We start from the raw sequence: 24,986 nt of genomic DNA on the forward strand, positions 1-24,986 counted from the left end.
TCTGAAAAAATAAACAGACAAAAAAAAAAAAAACATAATGTATTCAATAGACAGGGCCGCACGGTGGCGCAGTGGTTAGCGCTCTTCCCTCAGAGCAAGAAGGTCCTTGGTTCAATCCACCAGCCCCGGCAGCTTCAGGTACCGACAGCTCCCCGTTCAAAGAGCCTGACCTGCACTTCTCCAAGTCTCCAGCAGAGGGCGCTGATTCACAGCCACTGTGGCAGTGGCCTGCAGTTCTACATGTCTCCAGCAGAGGGCAGTGCCGGGCAGGACTCAAACAGGGTGTCCGCGGAAAGTGAAAGTACAGCGCTCAAACACCGTGCCCTCCTCTCTCTGTCCTCTGTGCCCGACACGCTTGTGGAAAATGGAGGTAGGTGTCAGACTCTCTCTGTAATCAAAACTTTCAGCATGTTTGTGGAAACATTTCTCCTCGCTGGGTGGAAGAATTAGTTTTAAAGCGCGTGTTTTTCCCATCATGCCTTTCTGCGTTTCTTGATGATCGTCCCACCCAAACATTGAGCCTTTATACGGTGTGAAAGCGACACAGAAAGAAAACTCATGTTGTTTAAAGGTTAATGATTACCTAATGTGTTTGTGTCGTCAAACATAAGGCCCGTGGGCCACAAGAGGCCTCAGGCCACCAAGGAAATGTTAAGACTTTCAAACAAAACAAGACTTTATTATTATTGTTGTTGTTGGTGTTGTTGTTGACAATATAGCGGACACACCAACACAGAGCTGAGCTGAAAAACTGCCCAAGTATCCTAAACAATTGCAGCTGCATTTATTTATCAGTGCTTTACAAAGGAATTGATTTTGACAAAAGAATAAAGAAAGACTTCATGAGGAGAATAATTCAGAAAGATGTTCACTGAGAAAGAGGAACATCGTGAGTCAAAGCCTGTTTCACAAGGAGTAGTGTGTGACGGCAGTCCTCGGGACTCAGAGGTCTGGAGATTCCCAATCCAAGGTGTATTTCAGCCCGTGACCATGAAAAGCTTTCCAGCCAGTCCCTTGAGGCTGCCTGCAGGCCGCCATGCACAGGTGTAGTGTGCTCGGAGTGCTCCACCCTCTTTGTGTTGGTGAACACTGCAGCTGTGTCACGCCGTGGCAGTAACCCAGCCTGCTGAAAATAAATGCATCAGCAAGGTTCTCTGAGTGTTGTTCTGTCATAAACCCTTCAGTTCTTGTGATATTTTTCAGATGATAATGGGCAGACTTCATTGTCTTTACGTGGTTGTTGAATGTCTGGTTTGAGATAAGCACTGACCTTTAACCTTTCTTCTTTGGGGCCTGAAACAATGACCTGACTTTTCTCTGGGTGAAGTTGTAATCGTTCTGACATGTTTACTCCTAAATGTAATTTCTGCATTTCCTCAGCAGGTAAAAGGAGCTGAAGTCATTCAAAATGTCTTCTGGTGTCAAATACAGTGAAATGTTTAAAAACCGGTTTTGCTTTAGATTCTTCTCTATTTATTGATGAAATTTTGTGTCATCTAAAAAAGACTCCGAGCTTCATTTGCCAGTGAAAGGGTTTCTCCACACGTGTCTCAGACCGCACAGTTTTTACGACCTCCTGTGAGCACGTGGAACCTTTGAACCCTGGGTGGGGGGGCAGCAGAGTCACGAGGGTCAAACAGGGAAGGTGTAACGGTATCAGAATGTGGCTACCGGCCAACTCTACCGTGAAGCGCCTCCGTTCAGCTTCTGCATCACGCTACTCACACGTCCAACTGCATCTACAGTACAAAAACGATCATGGTTAGCATGTAGCATCACTGGAGTGTGAGCCATGAAACTCTGAAACTGATTTACAGACATAACTAACTTCAGCTTTTCGTTCTTTTTTGCAGATTATCACAGATATCACACTCATCGTTAACAAAGTTTGTCTGAAAAATGAACAACAAAAGAAAGCACTTTCTCGATACAGACCCAAGGACTGTGGTTCTCACTACAAAGTCAAGGGAAGTCTTGACGAGCTGGACAAGCTTGTAAAAGCACTGCAGGGTTCCAGCGCCCCACCAGGAAGACGGGCGCAGCCGCCGGATGACGGTGGTTTCTCGCAGGTCCAGCCCGCCCATGTGTCTCAGCTGGTGATGGAATATATTGAGCAGAAATGTGTGGACAGGCTAAAGAAAATTCAAGGAGACAGTGTGGTGATGGACATCCAGCCTGACCCCATGGCCGGTCACGGCAAATCCAGCAGGATGGTGCAGGTGGCGTTTAGACTGCGGCACGACTCGCCCGACCCTGCGACCAGAATGCGTTGTGTCTGGGCCAGACAGCGGTTCATCACGTTCTACCAAAGAACCGCGTCTGACTTTGAAAGTGCGTCGTTCCGCTTGAGTCCGCCTGACCAGTCGGCCCTCCAGCAGCGATTTCCACAGCTTCTTTTTAAACCTGGTGCCAACAAGCAAGAAACAACGGTGATGGGACCTTTCAGCTACGTCGCGCAGCTGAGGGCGCAACTCTCGCCCAGAACGCAGGGTTCGTTGAAGAGATCGAGAAGCAGAACTCCAGCAGACACTCAGAGAGGCAGAACCTCGCCGCAGAAAGCCTCCCCTGACCCCGGCAAAGACCCTGAAGAAGAAACCTGCGCAATCTGCATGGACAAAATACTCGCATCCAACAAGGAGACGCTGAGATGTAAACACTCGTTCTGCAAAGACTGTCTGAAAACAGCTTTTGCCTACAAGCCCGTGTGTCCCACCTGCGGACAGGTGTTCGGGGTCCTGGAGGGCACGCAGCCTGGGGGATCGATGAGCGTCAACAAAAGCTCCACTCCTTTACCCGGATATGAAAGCTACGGCTCGATAGTCATCGATTATCACATTCCAAGTGGCATTCAGAAGGTGAGAGGACAGCTTCGGGGAATCGGGTGGTGCAGGGAATGGTCCCCGGTGTCAGTCTGCTCGCCGAGGCCCCGCTCACACGTTTCAAGACAGCGTGATAGCTGCCGGCTGAGAGTCTTGTCTCGTGTGTGTGTGTGCAGAGGTATCATCCGAACCCCGGTCAGCCGTATGGAGGAGCGTCCAGGAGGGCCTACCTACCAGACTCTCCGGAGGGCAGGGCCGTGGCCAAGCTGCTGCGGCGAGCGTTCGACCAGAAGCTGATCTTCACCATCGGCCGCTCCACCACCACCGGCAGGAACAACGTGGTCACCTGGAACGACATCCACCACAAAACATCCATGCATGGAGGACCGACTTGGTGAGCATCGCCGTCTTTTCACCGGGGTCATGTTGATTGATCACTAAATGGATGTGGATCTGAAACGGATCTGTGGTGAACGAGTCCAGGAGCTGAAGTGAACGGCGTACAGTCCACATTAAAAAAACATCTCGCACTTTATGACACTTAAATAATCCGTATAGTCCTGACCGGCTAAAAAGTGTTTGGTTGTTTTTTTTTTTTGAATTGTGCATGTTCCATATATGTGAGTTTTCCAGATCCTGATCGGTCACAGATTCTGTCTCTGTGTTCACAGCTATGGATATCCAGATCCAGACTACTTACGCCGAGTCCGAGATGAGCTCAAGGCCAAGGGGATTGAATGACTTCTGCAGTTTGTCACTAATGATCCTGAAAGGCCTTCCAGACATTCCTTATGAACATTTTGTCATTAAATGTGAACGTTTTCATAGTTTTGACCTTATATTGGATAATCTGTCGATCAGGGGAAATAGAATTAAGACCAGTTTGTATATCTAGTGTTTTTCTTGATTTTTTTTTTCTTCACTGTATTAAATAATTTGTGTTTTCTGTTCTAGTAAAATCATTTGGAGAACTGTTTGATGTGAGCGTTCAAGGTCTTTTTAAGCCGGTGATGCCCGTCCTGGGGGGTTAAGAACAGCCCACAAGTGGCTCTATGGCAAATGGTGAAAGTTTTAAAGAAAGCATTGATTGTATTCAATTTTTAATTCTTAGAGTGGCAGACAGAACAGTTAATGTTTCTGTGCTTGGTGGTTTGCGCAATTTCAATTTGACATTTAACTCTGGCGAATCATACTGTCTGTATTTTTGATTGAATAATTTAATCTTCAGATGATCACTGCAGTGTGGACATTCAATCCAAACAGGAATTAATCAAGAAACGTCTTCCTCTTTTACTCCGAGTGAAGTAGTGTTTGCATTAAAACCACTTTTTAAATGTGAGGTGGAATTATGTTTCCTGGATGTTCGACCATTTTGTACATGTATGGATTCAAACGGCAGCGGCTGCGTTCTGATCAGGCACTTCCAAACTCAGTTTATTTTCTCCGCTCAAACAAAGTACACAGACTGGAGGTCCCTTTATTTAGATAACATATATAATCTCTCATATTTCCATCTGTGACTTCCTCCCGTTCCCTTTGCTACATGTACAACGTCTTCCAAAATGATCAGAGGTGGCGTAGCAAAAGTTGTTAAAACAGATTAAACAAATGAAGACAACAGGCAATCATGAACTTAAGAGCAGAGGTACAGTTTGTTGTAAAAAGGCTTCAGAAAGCAAAGATGTCTGTGAATTGGTCCTGGTTCAGGGACACGAGCACACACAGGAGCATCTGGAATGTCAGTCCACCTCACCGCTCCAGGCTCGACCACAGACGGCGGCCATGATGGGGAGAAACGAAAAGAAAGAAAAAAAAACTAACAAACGCAGAACTTGCTTTCAACGCATGCGTCAAGATTTTTGCTCAAGATGATTCCAAAGGACAGTAAATGCTCCGGTCAGGACGGTCTGACTTTCTGAAAGACAATCCGGGCGCCAGTTTGTGAAAGCTTTAGAACTGTCATATGAATCCTCGGACTCATCGAGTTAGACTGAACACATTCATTCAGAGCTCAGCTCATCCCGGCTGGTTCCTCAGGGCTCAGTTTACACGACGGTTCAGGCGAGAAGGCACGGCTTTCCACCGTCGGCCCCGGATGGAGCCCGAGCGTTCGGTTTCCAGAGGCCAGGGATCGATGTCGTGTAAATGGCCCCCTGGGTATCCGAAAGGAGTTGTTGAGTTGCACATTATTTTTTGGGAGGCAGGAGCCGAAACATTTGAAACGAACGAATCAGGTCTAAACCAGGGGAGTCAAAACTGATTCGACCTCAGTGACTGCATGATAATCAATAATTCAATCATGAACACCAATGCATACAGATGTGACTACATGAATATTTCATTTAACATTTTTTTGACAGAAACTGAAAATTAATATTTATGAAGCTAATGTCAAATTTCAACATTAAGTCCTTTTAATTATGCTTCCTAAAACACAGTAAAAAGTCAAAAATATAATTTCTCTTTAATCAATTCCTGCAACTAAAGAAGCTAAAAAAAAAAAAAAATCAAAGTCATCTTTAATTCTCCAACCAGAAGCAGGCCTTCAGATTTTCTCTCGATTGTATTCTGCTTTGGCGCCTGAGGCTCAGCACTGCCACCCGCTGGCAGCTCACAGGACTACACCCGCTCAAGCCTGGAAACAGCTCTTCTCTTCTCATGCTGGCTTGACAGGTTGAGATGATAATGGAGCACTTTTACTTTTGTTAGCTCTTTCAAAATAAAGGCCAGGTATCACAGCAGACCTACCGTCTTATCCTGCTTCATTCCTCCTGGTTCACTGTATTTTTTTTAACCTACTGATCAATGACAATCTGCTGTGTGATGTTGAGCCTTCAGGTCATTTCCCTGCTTTAACACCCTTCATGACACTTTTTAGAAAGTCCACTCCCTGGAAGCAGAAAGGCCCCGGACCAGGCGTCTGCACCGAAGTACAAGTAACTTCCTGCCACCTTGAGGGAAAGTGAAAAAACAAAACGCTGCATTCTGAAAGTCAAAATATTACAGAATCGAGAGATGTAACGATTAAAGACACCGCCCAGAAGAACTCCTCATGTTGAGGCTAAGACGGACAGTGGTGTCAAGACGTTCCAGTTTGACAGATAAAGCTAAAGAGAACCTGACAAGAAGAGCGTTTCAAACAACACGAAGGTCAACGCTAACGGCAAACTGCCATGATTCAAACGTTGAACTTTAAGATTAAAATCTTCTGACAGTTTGATTTTTTCTAGTTTATTTCTTTTGTCTAATTTCATTCTCAAACACTGGACTTCCACTGTACCTTTAAATTAAAGCGGGACGTTAATCTGGAGGGTTTGACTTGGTTGTGACATGAAGCCGCAGCGTGGCCCGGCTTGCAAGCCTGCTGGGGGCTTCTCTGGAGGTCAGAAGTGTCCGATGCTGGTCTGGATGGCACCACAATCACCGCCACAGCCATGCACTTGATCTGAGAGTAAACGGAATCCTAGTTATCGGCTGATCTTTCAGAACCTGCAGCAGAACACACCGTACCTCAGAGAAAAGAACCAATGATATGAATCTGCATCTGGATCCCCGCCCAGCCCAAACCAACCAGTCTTTGAAACGTCATACAGTTCTTTTTTTAAACAAATGTGAAGACGAAAGTGACACGCGGCCAGAAATCAAATCTGAGAGGAGCATGAGGTGTGAGAGAGCGGGCAGCCCGATCCCAGCGTCCAGGCAGGAAGTTCGCCGGAAGCCCGCCGAGTCCCCGCGTTGGAGTTAGTGTTCCCGTCCCGACCCCCAGAGCGCGGCGCGGCGCCGTGGAGCCTCATTTAGTGAAAGCGGCCACGACGGCCCAGAGCAGCTCGTTGGCGTTGGCCTTCACGCTCTCCCCCTCGGGCTCCAGTTCCAGCAGCTGCCGCACTCTCTTCATGGCCAGGTCGTACTGGTCGTCCAGCAGCGGGGCGAAGGCGTTCTCCAGGACGTCCGACGAGTGCGCCAGGAAGATGAGCGCCAGCAGCCGCTTGTCCATTCGGTGGGGGTCGTTGACCCACTTGTCCAGCACGGCCTCCTGGACCTTCTTGATGAGCCGCTGCTTGATGTTGTTGTTGGTCAGGGGGTGTGTGGTCATGTCAAAGAGCAAGAAGTTCTGCTTCTCCGTGGTGAGGACGCCTTTCTCCACAAGGTTCTTGGCCAGACGCTCACGCACGTTCCTCAGCTGATAGTGGAGCTTCAGGGGGTTCCACGTCTCTCCTGAAACAGCGGGCAGATGCGGGGGTTAGTCATTCGCGAACGGATTCTACCCGCGTGCGTTTTTCCGGGACGCAGGGAGAACTCACCGCTGAGCAGCTCGATCCAGCTCTGCACCGTCTCCGGCGGCTGCGTGTCTTTGATGTGTTTTAAAGCTTCGTCCAAAAGCACGTCGCCGGTGGGGGCGTCAGATTTGCAGATCACCTGTGGATGGCGTGAAGGCAGCCGGTTACACAGCTGCAGCAGTTCATTTAAACCCAATCACCATTCAGAAAGTCAACCCTGACTGGAACCAAACCACAAGTCAACAGTAGACCACAGTGACACTGCGCGTCCTAAACCTCAGGTTGGATTTGTTCCCTCGTTCAGGCCACTCGGCTTCACTTCAATGGAGTCGTGAATGAAGCCAAGCAGCAACGAGGGATACGATACGGCACCGCTGTGTAAACGAACACCCAAAACACGCTCAAAATGATCCGATTTTTAACGTTGCTCTGGTCGCCTGCTACAAGGCGCTACACGCGACGCTCAGGGTTGTTTATTCTAATGGGGCTAATGCTGGTGGCCATATCTATGGCCACATACCTACGCTTGAAGCTCCTGCTCCGTTCCACATCCGTAATACAACCAGTGTAAAATGGCCCCGAAGTACAAGAACATCTCAGCAGGTGTTCAATAGTATACACAATACACGCACTAACATGGCACTAAAAAACAACAGATAATGGTGAAAATGACAAACAGCTGGAAATATACATACTAGGGGTGCAACGGTACAGATAACCCACGGTACGGTTCGTACCTCGGTTTTTTCGCCACGGTCTCAGTTCGGTACACATTTTGTGCATAAAGAGAACAACTTTTTGTCCCAAAAATATCCCTTTATTTTGCTCGTCAACAGAAACTGCATTTCACAGCAAACATGAACAAATAATATTGCTGGTGTACTGTATAATATCATGCGCCTCTCTCATGATAATAGATACTGAACATAGTATTTTCAAATAATAAATATCCTCTTATTGCCTGACTGCTTGTCAGTGGTATGAAAAAGTATCTGAACCTTTGGGAATTTCTCACATTTCTGCATAAAATCACCATCAAATGTGATCTGATCTTTGTCAAAATCACACAGATGAAAGAACAGTGTCTTCTTCAACTAAAACCACCCAAACATTTATACGTTTTCATATTTTAATGAGGATAGCATGCAAACAATGACAGAAGGGGGAAGAATAAGTAACTGAACCCTCTGCTTAAGGAGACTAAAAGGAATACTCTGAAGATTTTGGACCCAAGCCCTATCCCGACCATTTAAACAGTGAGATAAGCTCATAAATACCTTTTTTGGGGCCGTTTGTCCAGCCGCTGACTGCCAGCATTTAGCATCGTAGTTAGCTTAGCTCAACTGCGGGAGGTGAAGAGGAGACAGAGCCAGACTGAGAAAGTGGACAAAATCCTCCTTCCAGTGGTCCAGGGGACGGCGTATTAGCACGTGAAGTAAATCCGAATGGTTATAAAACATTTTAAAAGACGTGTTTTCTTTTCAATCCGTTAAAATAACGTTTTGATACACACAGACCTGCGCATGCGCAGTGCTCCGTGGATCCTTCCACGGAGCACTGTGCATGCGCAGGTCTGTGTGTATCAAAACGTTATTTTAACGGATTGAAAAGAAAACACGTCTTTTAAAATGTTTTATAACCATTCGGATTTACTTCACGTGCTAATACGCCGTCCCCTGGACCACTGGAAGGAGGATTTTGTCCACTTTTGTCAGTCCGGCTCTGTCTCCTCTTCACCTCCCGCAGTTGAGCTAAGTTAACTACGATGCTAACAGCTGGGAGCCAGCGGCTGGACGATGTGCACCATGGCTCGCTCAAAAGAGCTGTCTGAAGACCTGCGATCAAGAATTGTTGAGTTGTATAAAGCTGGGAAAGGATACAAAACCATCTCTAAAAGTCTGGATGTTCATCAATCGACAGTCAGAGAAGTCGTCTACAAATGGACAGAGTTTGGCACTGTTGCTTCTCTCCCAAGGAGTGGCCGTCCACCAAACATGACGCCAAGAGTTCAGCGCAGAATACTCAGAGAGGTAAAAAAGAACCCTAGACTGTCTGCTAAAGACTTACAGAAATCACTGGCACAGTCCAATATCTCTGTGCACACATCAATTATATGTAAAACAATGGCCAAGAATGGTGTTGATGGGAGGACTCCATGGAGGAAGCCACTGCTGTCTAAAAAAAACATTGTTGCTCGTTTAATGTTCTCAAAAAGGTACTTGGACACTCCACAGAAGTTTTGGCTAAATCCTTTGTGGACTGATGAAACCAAAGTTGAATTGTTTGGGAGGAACACACAACGTCATGTGTGGAGGAAAAATGGAACAGCTCACCAACATCAACACCTCATCCCCACCGTGAAGCATGGTGGAGGGAGCATCATGGTTTGGGGCTGTTTTGCTGCCTCAGGGCCTGGACAACTTGCCATCATTAATGGAAAAATGAATTCAGAAGTTTATCAGAATGTTTTGCAGGAAAACCTGAGGCCGTCTGTCAGACAGTTGAAGTTAAAAAATGGATGGACGCTGCAACAAGACAATGATCCAAAACACAGAAGTAAATCAACTTCAGAATGGTTTCAGAAGAACAAAATACACGTTCTGGAGTGGCCAAGTCAAAGTCCAGACTTGAACCCCATTGAGATGCTGTGACATGACCTCAAGACAGCGATTCATGCCAGACATCCCAGGAATCTGACTGAACTACAGCAGTTTTGTAAAGAAGAATGGGCCAAGATTAGTCCTGATCGATGTGCCAGACTGATCTGCAGCTACAGGAAGCGTCTGGTTGAAATTATTGCTGCCAAGGAGGAGGGAGGGGGGGGGGGCACAAAATATTAAATGTGATGGTTCCGTTACTTATTCCTCCCCCTTCTGTCATTGTTTGCATGCTATCCTCATTAAAATATGAAAACCTATGAATGTTTGCAGTTGGACATTAGGTCGCGGAGGGAGAGCGTTTTTTTATCCGTCCGGACAGGCACATAGGCACATACACCCTAATTCACGACAGCACAACAGCCTTTCCGAGGAGCAGCTCTCCCCCTCCGGACGCGCAGCACTTCCAGTGTGCTTTGGAGCAAGACGCCAGCACTCCACTACACAGCGAGGCGCTTTCGCGTCCGGTGGAATTTGGGGGTTAAACGATGGGCTGTAAAGCAGAAGTGTAAAATGAATCACAAAACCAAAAAAACGCGGCCCATTAGGGCCCCCTAACCCCATGCCGAGCGGACTGAAAAGTTCAATATTTTGCCGTGTACTGTTGCAGCCCTAATACATATGTGTAGTTTAGTTTTCAGGTGAGGAATGCGACCCACCTTTCTGGCCAGCAGACTCTTCCTCCTCATGCCACACGCCTCGAGCTGGAGGCGTCCTCGCAGAGCAAGTTCGATCAGCATGCAGCCTCTCAACCCCGACGAGATGCAGTCATTCCAGAAGGAGGTGTAGCCCTGCATCACACACACACACACACACACACACACACCATCAAAAGCCTGTTCGAAACACGAGCATACCAACAGAGACAGAGTGAGGACAGGTGCAGCGGCTCACTAAAGAAAAGGCTTCATGTTGGAATGTCTGAACACTGTCGAAACGCTCTAGTTTCCACTTTTTACAGCTCTTCTGGCTGCAGGCATGATAACAGCTGGGCTAACCTGAGGCACCAGTTTGATCAGAACAGCATGAATGAGCCTCTGATTCTGAGAACTGAACTGCACTGTCAACCTGAGAGAGGATTTGTGGAATTGTTAGTTTTTCTCGGTAAACGTGTTATGAAATAACTTCTGTTTTGTGCGACACAAATAAAATTGAACTGAACGCTGATATGAAGGACCTCCATCAAAACCAGGAGGAATTAAGGCAATCCTGAAATCAAAAGGGGGTTCAACCAGACACGAGCTCGGTGTACCTAATAAAGCGACTGGTGGTTTACACAGAGCTGAGTATTCCCACAAGTGGATATTTTCCCTTTTTCATTTCCAAACACATTTCATTTGCACAAAACCTGATTAAGTGCTGCTATGAGCATGCCAAACCAGGGCAGTGTAGTCATAAGTATAAAGTCGTGCTAACCAATGAGAATCCTAGAAAAGATGACAATCAAAGCACATATTCCTTCCTGTTCTTTCGATGGTCGTTTGTTTGGACCGACAGAGAGGTGGAGCTCCTCCTGAATGAGGTAATAAAGAACAAAACAAGTCAAATAAAAGACAGTATCGACTGGGACTTGTGTGTAACGAAGCACAGGGATCGGCACTGTCTTCAGAACAGCAGCGGAGCGGAGACTGTAAACAGGTCGCACACAGGCGACGTTCCTGCCTCACACTGTGACGCTAAACACCGTCTCCTCCGTCTACATGCAACCATAAAGACGGTGTTTCTCCAAATCTCAGAGATCACCGTTTCAGTGAACACCAACAACCCCAAACGCAGAGAAGCATCGTTGTTTCACGTTTTACCCGGAGAGATGACCGGCTCATAAGACTGACATCCACAGACTGAACCATGGTGACGGATGCGGCTGTTTTAAACGTACTTTGACCCCAAACCCGCGTGGAAAGCAACGAGTTACTTGCTGACCACCAGCAGACTTTAAAGGAGCCATTTTTGTAGTTTGGAAGCTAAACGTGTCACTTTCTGTGTCCGAGCCTGAGACACAGTCAGCTGCGACACGATAAATCCCGTAACCCCGGTGTTACAAGTTTCCTGGTCCACGCTGGAAACGCTCCTTAGCTTTAGCAGCACTACGACAGCCATGGAAATAACCACAAACAGACACAAACTGCTTCTCCAGCCACTGTTCGTTTGAAATAATTCAGTTTCTGTGACTGACAAGGCTCCGTGAGGAAGAGATATTAAAGTCTATCCGCTCCGGGCCTGGCTGTTGTTAGCCACGGTTAGCAGCTAATGCTGCGATGATAACCGTCCTGACGGACAGCGGCTCCGTTTACCTCCCGGTCCTTCAGTCCCAACAGCAACACCTCCTCCATCAGGGTCAGCCGGGTCTCCTTCGAGTCCCCGCTGTCGTCGTCGTCCTGCTCGTCCCCCCGCCGGGGCTCGTGGTCCTCCTGGTCGGTGGGTCGCTCTTTGTCGGCGGCGCTGCGTGAAGCCTCAGTCCGCCGCTGCACCAGGCCGGAGCTCCTCTGAGTCAGGGAAGTCATGTCTGCCTCAACCGCGACGAAAACCAAACGTCCCGGACTGCACTGCCCGAGAGGTTCCGCTCGGTGACGGGCCAACCATGCAGCCGCTACCTGGGGAGGATTAGGTCCTAGTCACGGACTGACACGCTTGTCATCTGGAGCCAGGATCCCCTCCTCCACTTCGTCCGAAGTGTCTAATATGGCGCCGTGCAGAGTCTCGAGGCTGTGGTACCGGAGTCATCCAGCAGGGGGAGGCCGAGGCAGCGTCAAGGCAGGAAAACCAGCTGTCTGCAAAGGAAAACCTGGAAAAATCCTGAGGGTCACGCCCTCCGCCACGCCGCCCACACTGACACCATCCCATCACCTGTTTCATGCTGGTTTGCAGCAAATTTGAAGTGTGTGGTTGATTTGAGCTGCTCCACCACAGCTGGGCTTCCTCTTCCTGCCAGGGCAGCTAGGGGCATCACTTCTGTAGGCAGCCGCCACATCATAACCATCTCAGACAGACGCAAACTCTCAGTTCAGAGCAAATTCACCAGTGGGGGAAAAAAACATTGAAACTGAGCCCAGAATCACCTCCGCCTGCTCTGACGAACAAGCAACACAGTTTTTGATCTTGAAATAAAAAGCAGCATTGGCATTTTTCCTGCTGTGACTGAGTGCGCGCGTAGAAGCGTCGTTGCAGAATGGCGGAGAAGAATGTTTGGGGGTTTACTTACCGTTGAGTACGCTATAACTTGGCATAGTGCAAATAAAGAAAAACGAAGAAAAGAAGCGCTGAGGACAGCGGTGCTCGTGCATGTTAGCGGGTGCGTCAGAGCTCCCATCTGGAGCTCCTCCAATGGGGTGGGAGCTGGCCGGAGCTAGGCGGAGCCTTGGGGAGATGCTACATTCGTGCTACATGCTAGTTTTCCAAGATCGCCAACCCTAGCTTTAACCACAAATTTGCTACTGATATCCTGGTACAGCAATCCCACCCACACTATGAACCTTTCTGGGAATCCCATTTTTTGCAGGACCTGGAAGACGTACTGGTGCGAGACCCGATCAAAGGCTTTCTAAAAATCAAAATTTAGGACTGCTACCTGAATGTTTTATTCAGGTGCAACCCCCCCCCCCCCCCCCCCCCCCCCCCCCCCCCCAACGCAGAGGGTTGTGTCCGTATTAACGGTATAGACTCCGACTGGTTTACCATCTCTAGAGGCGTTCGCCAGGGCTGTGTGGCTGCTCCTGATCTTTTTAACTGCATCATCGACCATCTGATGTCCAAGGTCTGCAAGCGCGCCCCCGGAGTGTTCTTTGGCAACTACCACCTGACTGACCTGGAATATGCTGATGATACCATCCTACTCAGCACAATCTACAGTCAGCTGAGAGATGCTCTGGGCACTTACAGTGAGGATGCAGCACAGCTTGGCCTCCAAGCGAGCTGGACTAAAACCAAGTTCATGTACTGTATGTGCAGGTGTGTATATATGTGGATACATGTATATGTGTGTATATGTATGTATGTATATATGGGCGTGTCTATATATGTCTGTGTGTGTGTGTGTGTGTGTGTGTGTGTGTGTGTGTGTGTGTGTGTGTGTGTAGTCTATGGTCTATAGAACTTTTTTCCTGTGTAAATTGTACATATTTATTTATTTATTTATTTTTTGTTTGTTTTGTGAGGCTGCTGCAACAACAGAATTTCCTAGTTTGGGATCAATAAAGTAACACTCTACTCTACTCCCTACTCTTGTATATGACATGTGACCATCAATTTAAACACACATGCTGCTAAAAAGTAACCTGACACGCCAGATGGACAGTTTCATATGTCCGCCACGGAAATATTTCACAAGTCCAGGATTTCAGGACCTGTATCAGGCAGGCCCATCTGCTATGCAAGGCTAGCTAAAAAGCATTTCTTTAAAAAAAAAAAAAAAACACTGAGGGGGCAGTGCCCAAGCGCCCTCTATTGGGCAGCTGCCACTGCTCTGAAAACCCAGTATTCTGTGGTTCTTTAAAAGTCCCTGAATCCCTGAAAACCCTGTCAGTCTGGAACTCTGCTCTCAAAATGACTTCAAACTGCTCTCACTAGTAGAATTTCTCCAAAATTTTACTTAAGTAATGGAACTAGGGTGACCACCTCCAGAAAGACAAAAAGTGGGACACCTGGCATGTTTTGGAGGGACAAGGTGAGATGGACGCAACCATCTGTAAACCCTGACCATACACTCCACAGTTTAGACCACAAGACCAGTAAAACAAAATATTTAATATGTAGCCTGTATATTTTCAGGAACCATCACACAGAATTAAGTAACAAATGTGTTTTACTTACTTAAGTAAAACATATATTGACACATTAACATTAATAATCCATCTAAGAGCACTGAAAAGGCCGAACATAAAGCCTCTCAAGTATACAGGACAATAACCAACAGGCCTATAGGCGCTTCCAACATACCCCATACTGACAGAATTCAACTAGCGCACTGTGTGGAAATCTTGGCTTAAATAAAATACCAGTGGGAAAAAAAAAAAAAAAAAAAAATATACACGTATATATATATATATCAACATAAAATCTCATGCTTTTGCATAGCCATGTTTAACTGTAATGTACAAGGTACAAGGTAAAAGAAATAGTCTGTGTCTTTTCTCTCAGTAGGTCAGCTTCTTGCAGCACTGTGTAGAGGCTCGAGGGCACATTTCTGAAACACAGACGGAAAAACAGCCAACAAATATTAGCATCATTAGATACATACACAATAAAACATGATTATTTGACCATTTAAATACATAAATATATGACTCTCACCTTAGTCCTTCTTGAATTTATACTTTTTGCTTGACCTTACAGCCTCCAGTAAGGTCCTCTCTTTCACTGCAGAGGCTCAATAATATTAGAAGTCTCTTGCTGTCGGACCTTTTTTTGATGAGAATCACATCCAGCATGTGGTTTGACATCATTTTCTCCACCAGGAGAAGCTGCTGCTGCACAGGTAGCTGAACAGGGCTTTGTCGGGCTCGTCAGTTGGTCTCACCCAGCTGTGTGAAGACATCCATTCCTTTATGAAAGAACACTTTCTGTGTTTGGACTGTGGTCCACTCATCATTTCATTTACATCTTCTTCCGCCGCTCTACTTTCATCATTCGGACTCCCGCCGCTCCACTTCCCTCACTCCCTCGTGTGTTTGTTTGGGGCGTATACATTTGACGTAGTACCTTAAAACGCAGCCTATTGGACGGACGTCATCGTTGTCTTCTGCAACCATTGGTCAAAATGAAATGCTCTCCGCTCGCGCAGATCAGAGCATAGAGGGAGAGGAATAGACCCGCTCTGGGTTGGTTCATTTTGTTTGTATTTTTTTTTTTTTTTTTTTTGCCAGTGAATGGAAAAGCGGGACATTGTCCTGATATGCGTGACAAACGCGTGACGCGGGACAAACACTGAAATAACGGGACAAAACAGCCTTAAACGGGACAGGTGGTCACCCTAAATGTAACGGGGTGAAATAACTTCCCCTTCTGGCCATATTGGAGCCTCTTGGGGGCCGATTTTGGTCCACACGCCTTATGTTGGAAAATCCTGTATTAAATTCAAGAGGGCTTTGGCGCCCCCTGTGGGGGGTCTGCTCCAGGTTAAGGGGAATCACTGGTGTGTGTGTGTGTGTGTGTGTGTGTGTGTGTGTGTGTGTGTGTGTGTGTGTGTGTGTGTGTGTGTGTGTGTGTGCGTGCGTGTGCGTGTGTGTGAGCCGATTGGAGGAGAGGCCTCTGCCGGCAGGCGGAGTTCGGAGCTAAACAGCCGTCTCGACAGAATGTGGACCCAGACTCCTCCTCCTCCTCCTCCTCCTCCTCCTCCTCCTCCTCCTCCTCCTCCTCCCTCCGCCCGCAGAGGAGAACAAGGCGGCTGAATGAAAGCTCATCAATACCACAAAGCGTTTGATACGGATTAAAAGACTCGCGTTCCGTTCACGTGCGCACTTTGGACAGAGCCGTGCGCGTCCTGGATGCGTCTCTCTGCAGCTCAGCGCAGTTTTCAACTGTGGAGCTACACTTTTTTTCCCTCTTCTTTTCTTTTTCCACGCAGCTTTGCAGAGTTGTTCCTGCACGAAATCGCCTTTTACAACGCTTTTAAAGTGGTAAATCAGTGTTTTAGCGGGGGAAACTGCCGCAGCACCATGGATTACGGCTGGGAAGGGGAGCCCGGAGCCTCCGGAGCGCACGATGCCGTCCAAAGGTACAGCGGTGGTTATAATGTAATGGATCATTTGACACCGAGTCTGAGCTGGGCTTTACGGTGTGTTTTGATAGACGCGATCGCGATCATTACAGAGGTTTATTCCTCCACCATTTCTTCCCAGAAGCCTGTTTGAAAGGAGCTTGATTCTGTTGAACCGAGACTGATCAGGGTCGATGGAAAAACTAAAACTGTTGTCTAAGAAGTCATTTTAAAAGGCTTTAAATCTCCTCTCTTGACATTACATCAGTTTGAATGTTGTTTGAAATTAAGTTTCAGCAATTTTTGTACTAAAAGTGGGGGTGAATGAAGCAAACAGTTCAACAGTGAATCCAGGAGTCATAGAAACAAACTTTTATTGCCAAAAGTATCTGTTCACCTGTTTTCATATTTGGATTTGAGTGACATCCCACTCTCCATCCAGAGGATTTCCTCTGCTGTGGCTCCACTCCCTGCAGCCAGAACAGCTCCTGCTCTTCTAAGGAGACTTTCCTCAGCTTTAGGGGTGTTGGTGGGACTTTTGGACCATTAGTGAGGTGAGACACTGATGTAGGAGGAGCAGTCCTGCTTCAGTCTCTGCTCTGTCAGGTTCAGGTCTGGACTCTGTTCAGCACAGTCAGACTGGATCCTCCAGGTCTTCCTGGACCTGCTTTGTGCTCTGGTGCTGTCTTATTGGAGCAGGAAGGAGCTGTCTGCAAACGTTTCGCACAGATTTTCTTTGTCTGCTGAAGCTTTCAGAGTCCTCTCACTGAAACTTCCAAAAACATGTCCAGACCAGAATCCAGAACCCCCTGCACCTAACCATACATGTGGCACAACCAGTCAGTCCAAACTGTTCTCCTGGAAACCACCAAACCAGACCGTGGCGTCAATGTGAACGTCGCCTTGAAGAGTATCAGATACTTATCAGATTTGGTACCACATATGATCAAGGCCTGGATTTGATGTGAAAAAACCCAAAACTGCAACGTTCACAGGGTCACAGCACAGATCAGGGATGGGTCACTGTCAGCAGATCATCAGAATCGGGCTGCATTTGCCTAAAACTAGCAGGTCCAGGAGAAGGTGGACTGGGAGTCTTGACACCCTGGAGGGAATCTGCTGAACATGTGCAGAACTGCTGGGCTGGAGTCCGTTGAAGTGGGGCAGACGTGCCCGTTAGCGGTCATTTCATCGATGTAATTGCTTATATGGACGATGACAGCGCTGCTTGAGGTTTATGACTAGATTTTGATTTTTGCTCTGGGATTGTTCCCAACTCTTTTGTAACGGGTAACTTTCCAGTTCTCCAGCCGCATGGTCGCGCCTGAATGTTCTGCATCTTTTTCTGCTCGTGCTGTCCAGCTGCATGCAATCTTACTTTTCCTCCATGTTGGTTGTCTGCAGTGTGAAATTATGGCTGAACAGTTACTGTACTCAGTGTGGAAGTAAATGTGCATGAAATGTTCAAAGGTATTGTGAGAAAATACATGAGAAGTATTAAAATTCACTGTAACAAATCACACACTGCACCATGGAGTTCCTTTCACTCTTAGATATGTTAAAAACTAAGAATTTTCATAGTTTTTTTTATACTACACACCATTTAAATGACACTTTTGCAACTTAGATGGCAATTCATCAAGTTTGCCATAAAAGCATTAAAAATAATTCCATGTGTTCAGCGTGACTGTTGAGTTTAATTTCTAAATGTGTTAAATATTCCTCCTGAATTTTGTGGTTGCATGGCTCAAACACACTGGGCTGTCTGATACGTGCGGCTGTCTGTGGGGCTTTCATGTTGTTTGGATTCATCTGGTTTAGATGTTGCACAATAAGTACAAATGAATGCCTGAAAGTGTGAAATGGTCCGAATACAACCACACGGAGAAAGCATTTAAAACATGTAAGTCATATATGGCTGGATGGATTTCACCTGCATGAAAGAGATGAGCATTTAAACACAAACATATTCCTCATTTTAAATAGTTTCACCATGAGATATTCATGTGTGTGTGCTGCCATACCCAGGGCCGTTTCTAGAAATTTGAGGGGCCCAAACAAATTGGACTCGAAACAAAACACTGCCATCATAAATAATGCTAATTCCATAGTAAATCTAAAATTCAGCACAAGTCAAATTATACACACACACACACACACACACACACACACACACACACATATCCAGATCCAGGCCATCATGAACAACATATCTCATACTTTTGTTGGATTCTTCGGGCTCATTTGCATGCCGCAGATTTCAACTGAAAACACAGAACCTTTGTTCCATTTTGGGGGTCTGTTAACTGAGAGCTGTGCCCAAGCCTCTGACAACACAACTTTTTGAAAATAATAGAGTGCCACCATTGTATGAATGTGGTTTTATTTCAATAAACAACAGCGCCACCTCGTGGCCTGGCATGGTAAATCCGCTGTCTTCAGTGTTTTTGCCGTTGCTGTGTAAATGGAAATCCTTTTCAAAACGCTGCTGTGTGAACAGTTCGACTCAGAATTCATCTCAAAACATAGATTTAACTACAAAAACAAACCACATGACAAATATCGGCTCCTTCACATGTGTGGAGCCATTTTTCTGCTCATGTTGGTAAAATCTTCAGTGGTGTCTAACTTGACTGACATTTCAAAGTGAAATGCACATACGACCCCCCCCCCCCCCCCCCCCCCCCATCCCCCTTCTGCTGAGCACATCTGTCCGTCAGACACATCTGTTTGATTCTCCCTCCGTCTCTGTCAGGATTAACTTGCTTTTAGACCAGTGTACCTTCTGCATTCCTGCGGAGGAAATCTCTGCTCTGTTACTCTATTCAGTGCTTTTTTCCCAAGCTCCTCTGGCTACAGCTCAGAAAATGACCTCAGTATGAAATAATGTGATCGCTTTTACATCTCGAGGCTGCCATCCAGACCGCTCCGATCATTCCCAGCCTTCACCACCTTCACCAGCCAGACGCAAGTCAGATGTAGGTCAACAGGAGTCTCCAGCGCTCTCAATACATGTCACGTTTCCAAACCTGTAAGAGAATCACAGAAGCGCCGGAGCCATGAATGAGTGGCTGAAGTCTGAACTCAGTGCGGCTGCCTCTCGTGTCTCTGCTGTCACTTTGGAAGAATAAAACAGAAAATCATTATGTGTGACTTCGATGGAAATTAGAAACGGCAATAGATATTATTGATGCAACGATACCACTCGTCTCGAGAAGTCCTGGGCTCCAGATGGACGCTCAGCGAGTGACCTCCACGGCTGTACGAGGCCTCGTTCGCGTTCCCTGTTCACATGGAAACGTTCTGAAAGCGCTGTGGCGTGCATGTGTAACCACATGTTGCTGTTTCTTTCAAGAAAACAGTGTCATGTAAATACTGGAGCTCAGTGTCTGGCGTCTGAAAGAAACGTCTCCACATGTGATCTAGATGGCCGTTACAGAAACACTGGGGAACCCTCCGTTGTTCCTGATGTAGCTACACCTGTGCCTTTCAGAAAACCTGTGTTTCTCATCTTTACACAGGAATGTGAGCCTTGTGTTTCCAAAATGTTCTAATCTGACAACTGTTTCCAAAAGTGCCATTTTCAGCTATTGTGTAAACTAACAGCCAAACACATGAAAAGCTGGCTGCTTTCACTTGAAAACATTGTTGTGTAAGCAGGGCCTGGCCATGGAAGTCATTGTTTGCTCTGTTATGGAGCACAAAGCCAAAGAATCCCCCGTGCGTGGGTCAGATCTCGCTAGTGTGGAACCAAATGCTCACAGTTAGCTTCAAATCTGCGTGAGGTTCAGGAATTTCATTGTGACTGTTTAAGTGAGGGTTAGGGATTAGCAAATGTGTCATGTTGTGGTCACCACAACAAGTCTGTACAGGCACTCGTGTGTGTCTGTCATTTTACTCTCTGGGGTTAAGAAGCCCTGGGTTCCAGTCCTGCTGAAGTTACAGTCAACTGGAAAGCACAGATTCGAGTGCGAATGCTAGCCTTCAGCTACCTCCTGATACTGATGCCAGTGCTTATTAAATACCATAAAGCCTAATCCATAATCTTAAACTGCCTGTTGTGGTCCAAAACAGGAACCACCCACCATACCTGTGGGGTGAGATTTTCATTGTGTGGTGGAAAATTCTGTATCCAAAAGCATCTTAGATGTTTCTAAGTGTTAGCATGTGCTTTTAGTGGTAAAGGTATAAATGTTGAAGGACTATTTATCGTGACTGTGGTGCCCATGAGCAGGAGACGGACCCTGAAAGTGTCATTTTCACCTGTTTCCAATGTGTCCGAGTGCTTTTGATCTTTTGATCATTTCCACCTTGGGAGCCGTTTCCACCGCCTCTGAGCCCAGTTGCCATGTAAACAGACACACTGACTACAGTTTTGCGTTTTCACCTGAAATCTTTGGCTGGTATTTGGAAAGACAGATATTTCCCCCTCTTAATTCTGTAAAACACTTTCATTTACACAAATCTGCAGCTGCTATGAGAATGCCTAACCCATAGGGAGCAGTGTAGCCAGAAGCGTAAAGCCAGGCTAGCCAGTCAGGGTCCTGGGAAACTGTGAACACAGATCTCCCTCACATGACTCTTCTGTCTCATGCTGAGACATTTTCATGGCTTTTCCCAAATGTCCATCTTGGCTGTAGTTTTCAGGTTATCGATTCTGGTGACTTCTATCTTTGTTTATGTGGAAGTGAAACACAGTGAAATATCGCTGTGAAGGATAGGCACTTGTTTGTGATGATTAGTCCTCAGGTAATCGCTTCAGTAATGTAAAATGTCAGTGAGTGAGCAAATGTGTGTATTTGTGGTTCTCCTGAAATCAGGATTGACCAGAACAAAGGAGGCTTAATGAATTGCTCCCAGGATGAATCGCTTCATTTGTAATCTTGGGAGTCTTCACAGCAGTGCATTTACAAAGCATATGTGGAAGGTTTTGTGAAGTTCATTAGTAGAAACCACCAATGAGAGGCCATTTAAAGCAACACTAATGAACTTTCAGTTTTTGTTGATTTTGGCGGCACCAGTGGACACAAGCGGTAGTGTTTTGCCTGAACGAATACTACAGTTCCCATGAAGACGAGCAAGTGGCGTCGTAAAATGCTGCTCCCGGTGGCGTGCTGTCAGACTGAACTCGCCAACATTTGTTTCCAGTGGCTGTGTGAAGGACGGATAACGACGAGGAAATTAATCTAATGGTGGCTAAACAATGTTCTATCATGATGTGACGCATGCCGTAAAGCAGTCCGCACATTTGGAGTTTTTTAGTGTGCAGGGTTCCTACCACCCTCCTCACAGTTGCTTAGTCCAAGTGAAAGCAATACTGACGCCCTCAGCCCGTGACAGAGGGGTCATTCAACTAGTTGTAAATCGATGTATCATCACAAAAGATATTAAAATGTTTTATTAAGGTTGACAAGTTCCTTAGTGTCACTTTAAGTTCTTGCCTCTGCCTTTTCAAATATGATGATAAATTTGAAAAAATCCAATCAGATACCTTCGAACCTGGCCAGTAAAAACTGCCTAGTGCTGCACTTTCAGGCTTTAAAAGATGGTGTCGGCCCCTTCTGGGATCGCTGTGGTTTGTTCCACAGCCTTTTCCAAACCAACACGGCACACAGTACCAAAGTGTGGCGCACAGAAGAAAGCTCCATGAAGTAGGTCAGCTGTAAAGTAGCTCCTTTTCGAGGGTTCCCTCAAAACAAACTATCTGTTAAACATTTTCCTCATTACTAAGAGGAAGCAGGCAACTGTTTTGCTCTTTAGTAAACGGTGCAGTCGCTTGATTTCTGTGTCAAGCTCATGGGGGCTAAAGGAAACTCACTGAGATGATCTGAATTTAAATTAAAATTCAGGAAACTTGTGTTTGACACCAAAAACACCTGAAGCTGATCTGCAACCAAGTCAGAATGTGTTCAGACTGACAGCAGATAAACTACTGTGGTGTGTCACATCTTCACTTAACACAAAGAGTCAGACAGGCGGACTGCTGCTGGAGAAAGGAAGCAAACCATCACCTGAATGGAGCTCTTCCACTAGCTGCTGCTCCAAATCCAGACGCCTTCCCTGCTTGATCCCTTTGGCTGCCTGGAATACGACGCCCGCTCGGTGCTCGAAGCCGTTGCTCTTGTTTTCTCGCCTTTTGAAAAGGCTGGTGCTCCGTCACCGTGTAAACGGGCAAAAGCGGCACTTTCTGGAAATGTTCTGGATGGTGGAGACACTGCAACTGCAGTGGTTCCGATACAAAAATACCAACAGTCACCAATGAGAAAAGCAGAGTATTCAAAGAAAACCCACACAAGCACAGGAAGAACATGCAAACTCCACACATAGTCCTCCGCTTAACACCCCTGCTGGACAGACACTCTCGCTTTATCATCTATGATGCTCTCATTAACATTTATTTCTCCTGTTCTGGAGCCATCAGAGCAGCCCCAGATCATGATGCTGCCTCCACCATACTTCACACTGGTGAACAGAGGAGAATTGTTAGTGTGTTCTGCTCTGTGTTCATTTCTAACAATTCAACCTTAGCTTCTCTGGTCCACTGATCATTTTCCACATTCTGTTACAAGTGTCAAATGTCAGACACGGACCTATTGAAAAGAAGCTGCTGTATTTGTTGTGTCCTGCCACGGATCAATGGCTGTTCATAGTTTTGTATAAACAGAGCTTCGAGTGGGTTCAGTGGGACAGACGCCCACTTCCTGGGAGACCGGTCACTGGACTCAATGACTTGTGTTTCAGGCAGTGCTGCTGAATACCTCACAGACCTCAGTTCCTTCCAGTCAGATGCAAATCAACTACTTTTGGCCACTTAGTTTGGGGTGATTTAGGTTTCTGCCTCCAATGAACACTTATTGAAAACATTAGCCCGAGGGTTCACCACCTCTTTCAGCAGCACTCGAAGTCGCTTTAATCAGTCAAGACTTGAATATGTGGTAATAAGTTACACGTTTTTCCAGATTGTATCACAAGTTATGAGCCGTCCCTGCAGAAAACAAACCATTTTTGTGATGTCTGAAACAAAGGCAGGTTCTGCATACTGACGGACTAACCACATAAGCATTGAATGAACTTCAGATAAAAGCGAGAACACATGCTGTCATGGCAGAAGTGAGCAGCGTGTCTGACCGGGGAATCCTGAACTGCTTCTACATAATACAGTGATTACTCCCAATTCAACCTGCTTCAGTTGGACTGAAATCCAGCATTGGGAGTATTGTTTCCAAAACTTGAAAAGCAGGCATGTGCATGACTCAGAGGGACTCTTTCTTGGCAGCAGTGTTTGCTTCAGACTTACTGTTGTGATGCAAGTCATTACAAGTTGGTTGTGGGATCAGATTAGTGGCACATTATCCTCTGAAAACCATTTTACATTTGTGTTTGGTGGCTCAGCGTGAGCTCCTGGGCAGATGGTGAAGTCGCTGCGTTCTCGTTTTAAACCTTCCTGTGTTTGGACTTGTTACTCTGCAGAGATTCTGCGGCTCGTCTGAAAGCAGATACACAGATGCGCTCCAGGTATCAAACACTGCTCTGGGGACTTCGGCGCTGCGAGGTGAAATCAATTCGGCCTGAACTTGAGTCAACTTGTTTTTAGTTGAAGAGAGTCTTGTAGCAAAAATAGTTGCCTGTGAGCAATGTATGGAAAACATGTGGATAGGAGGCACAATAAAAAGTTGTGACATTTGCAAAATGTACAGACAAGGGTCAGAGATGTGACCCAAGAGCACATGCGGAGAACATGCAAACTCCACACTAGGGCTGCATGGCTCTGAGGAAAAAATGTGAATCATGATTTTTTTTTTTGGGCTTGGAATTGAGATCATGATTCTCTGGTAGCGTTTGTCACTCAGATTGTCAGCACATCATCAAACAGTGAGATTTCTTCAGAATGCAGAGCTGCTGTTTGCACAATAGATTTGTTGGAACACGTTTGTCTGCTGGAGTTTGATGATAGAGTTGCGTGTTTCTTCCCTTGTTCAGTCTCATCCTGCTGGACTGTGTAGATGATAAAAGTGATTGGAAAGGTTTGTGGTGTTGCCTAGCAAAACACACTTAATGCAACTCACATTGTCATCGTCTGGCTGAAATACAAATACAGGGGGCTCAGGGCTCTCACCAAGACTGCTGGGCTTTTCGTCACAATCCATTTAACGCTCCTGACTGCAGACTTTTGGTTTGAACTTCTCTCGCTTGTGCAGGCTTCCTCTGCAGAATCCCATGTTGTAAAGTCGCTTTGCTGCTGATTGAGGGAGGAGTCGGCTGCGGTGCCGCATTTTGGGGGCGCTTGAAAAAATCCGGCATTTGTTAATGATCTGTGTCCGTGCACACGATGCTCGGTGTTTCGATGTTGGTTTATTTTTCAGTCTACAGAGTATCGTTTTAACTTACCTTACTGGATGCAGTGATGAACTTCTTACAGTTTATGAAGTGTTCTTGAGTCTGTACAGTGATTTCATTCATATGTTCATCTTCAATATCTACTTCATTTTCAGTCCAATTCTCCAGAATTTGGGCCGTTATGTTGAACATAAATAAAAAC

The 24,986-nt window shown here is 46.3% G+C and overlaps 3 protein-coding genes across 6 annotated transcripts in view; 2 read left to right on the forward strand and 1 right to left on the reverse strand.

Moving 5' to 3' along the window:
* The first annotated feature begins 119 nt into the window (after positions 1 to 119).
* LOC115398128 (E3 ubiquitin-protein ligase DTX3L-like) lies at positions 120 to 4,169 on the forward strand. The gene is made up of 4 exons (XM_030104777.1): positions 120 to 370; positions 1,854 to 2,855; positions 2,996 to 3,213; positions 3,491 to 4,169. The coding sequence occupies exons 1-4, from the start codon at positions 365 to 367 to the stop codon at positions 3,558 to 3,560; spliced, it is 1,296 nt and encodes a 431-aa protein (XP_029960637.1). The 5' UTR covers positions 120 to 364; the 3' UTR covers positions 3,561 to 4,169.
* A 53-nt stretch (positions 4,170 to 4,222) lies between these two features.
* LOC115398129 (Golgi phosphoprotein 3) lies at positions 4,223 to 12,439 on the reverse strand. The gene is made up of 4 exons (XM_030104778.1): positions 12,048 to 12,439; positions 10,413 to 10,544; positions 7,121 to 7,235; positions 4,223 to 7,034 (listed from the first exon to the last, which is right to left on the reverse strand). Exons 1-4 carry the CDS (start codon positions 12,255 to 12,257, stop codon positions 6,610 to 6,612), a joined length of 882 nt encoding a protein of 293 aa, XP_029960638.1. The 5' UTR covers positions 12,258 to 12,439; the 3' UTR covers positions 4,223 to 6,609.
* A 3,681-nt stretch (positions 12,440 to 16,120) lies between these two features.
* The window catches only part of LOC115398130 (PDZ domain-containing protein 2-like), a 39,217-nt gene continuing 30,351 nt past the window's right edge, over positions 16,121 to 24,986 (forward strand). For all 4 annotated transcript variants that reach the window (XM_030104779.1, XM_030104782.1, XM_030104780.1 and 1 more), the window contains exon 1: positions 16,121 to 16,465. The gene's annotated coding sequence lies outside the window, so the exon portion shown is untranslated. The remainder of the gene's footprint in view (positions 16,466 to 24,986) is intronic.

This window comes from Salarias fasciatus, chromosome 12 (genome assembly GCF_902148845.1).
Source record: "Salarias fasciatus chromosome 12, fSalaFa1.1, whole genome shotgun sequence".
Classification (NCBI taxonomy): domain Eukaryota; kingdom Metazoa; phylum Chordata; class Actinopteri; order Blenniiformes; family Blenniidae; genus Salarias; species Salarias fasciatus.

What these genes read in the sequence shown, in the direction of transcription:
- LOC115398128 (XM_030104777.1), top strand. An exon ending in TTCCAAGTGGCATTCAGAAG is followed by an intron (nt 2,856 to 2,995) that starts GTGAGAGGACAG and finishes GTGTGTGTGCAG; the next exon opens with AGGTATCATCCGAACCCCGG. An exon ending in ATGCATGGAGGACCGACTTG is followed by an intron (nt 3,214 to 3,490) that starts GTGAGCATCGCC and finishes CTGTGTTCACAG; the next exon opens with CTATGGATATCCAGATCCAG.
- LOC115398129 (XM_030104778.1), bottom strand. Translation starts at nt 12,257, where the DNA reads ATGACTTCCCTGACTCAGAGGAGCTCCGGCCTGGTGCAGCGGCGGACT. An exon ending in AGAGTCTGCTGGCCAGAAAG is followed by an intron (nt 7,236 to 10,412) that starts GTGGGTCGCATT and finishes CGCCATCCACAG; the next exon opens with GTGATCTGCAAATCTGACGC. An exon ending in CTGGATCGAGCTGCTCAGCG is followed by an intron (nt 7,035 to 7,120) that starts GTGAGTTCTCCC and finishes CCGCTGTTTCAG; the next exon opens with GAGAGACGTGGAACCCCCTG.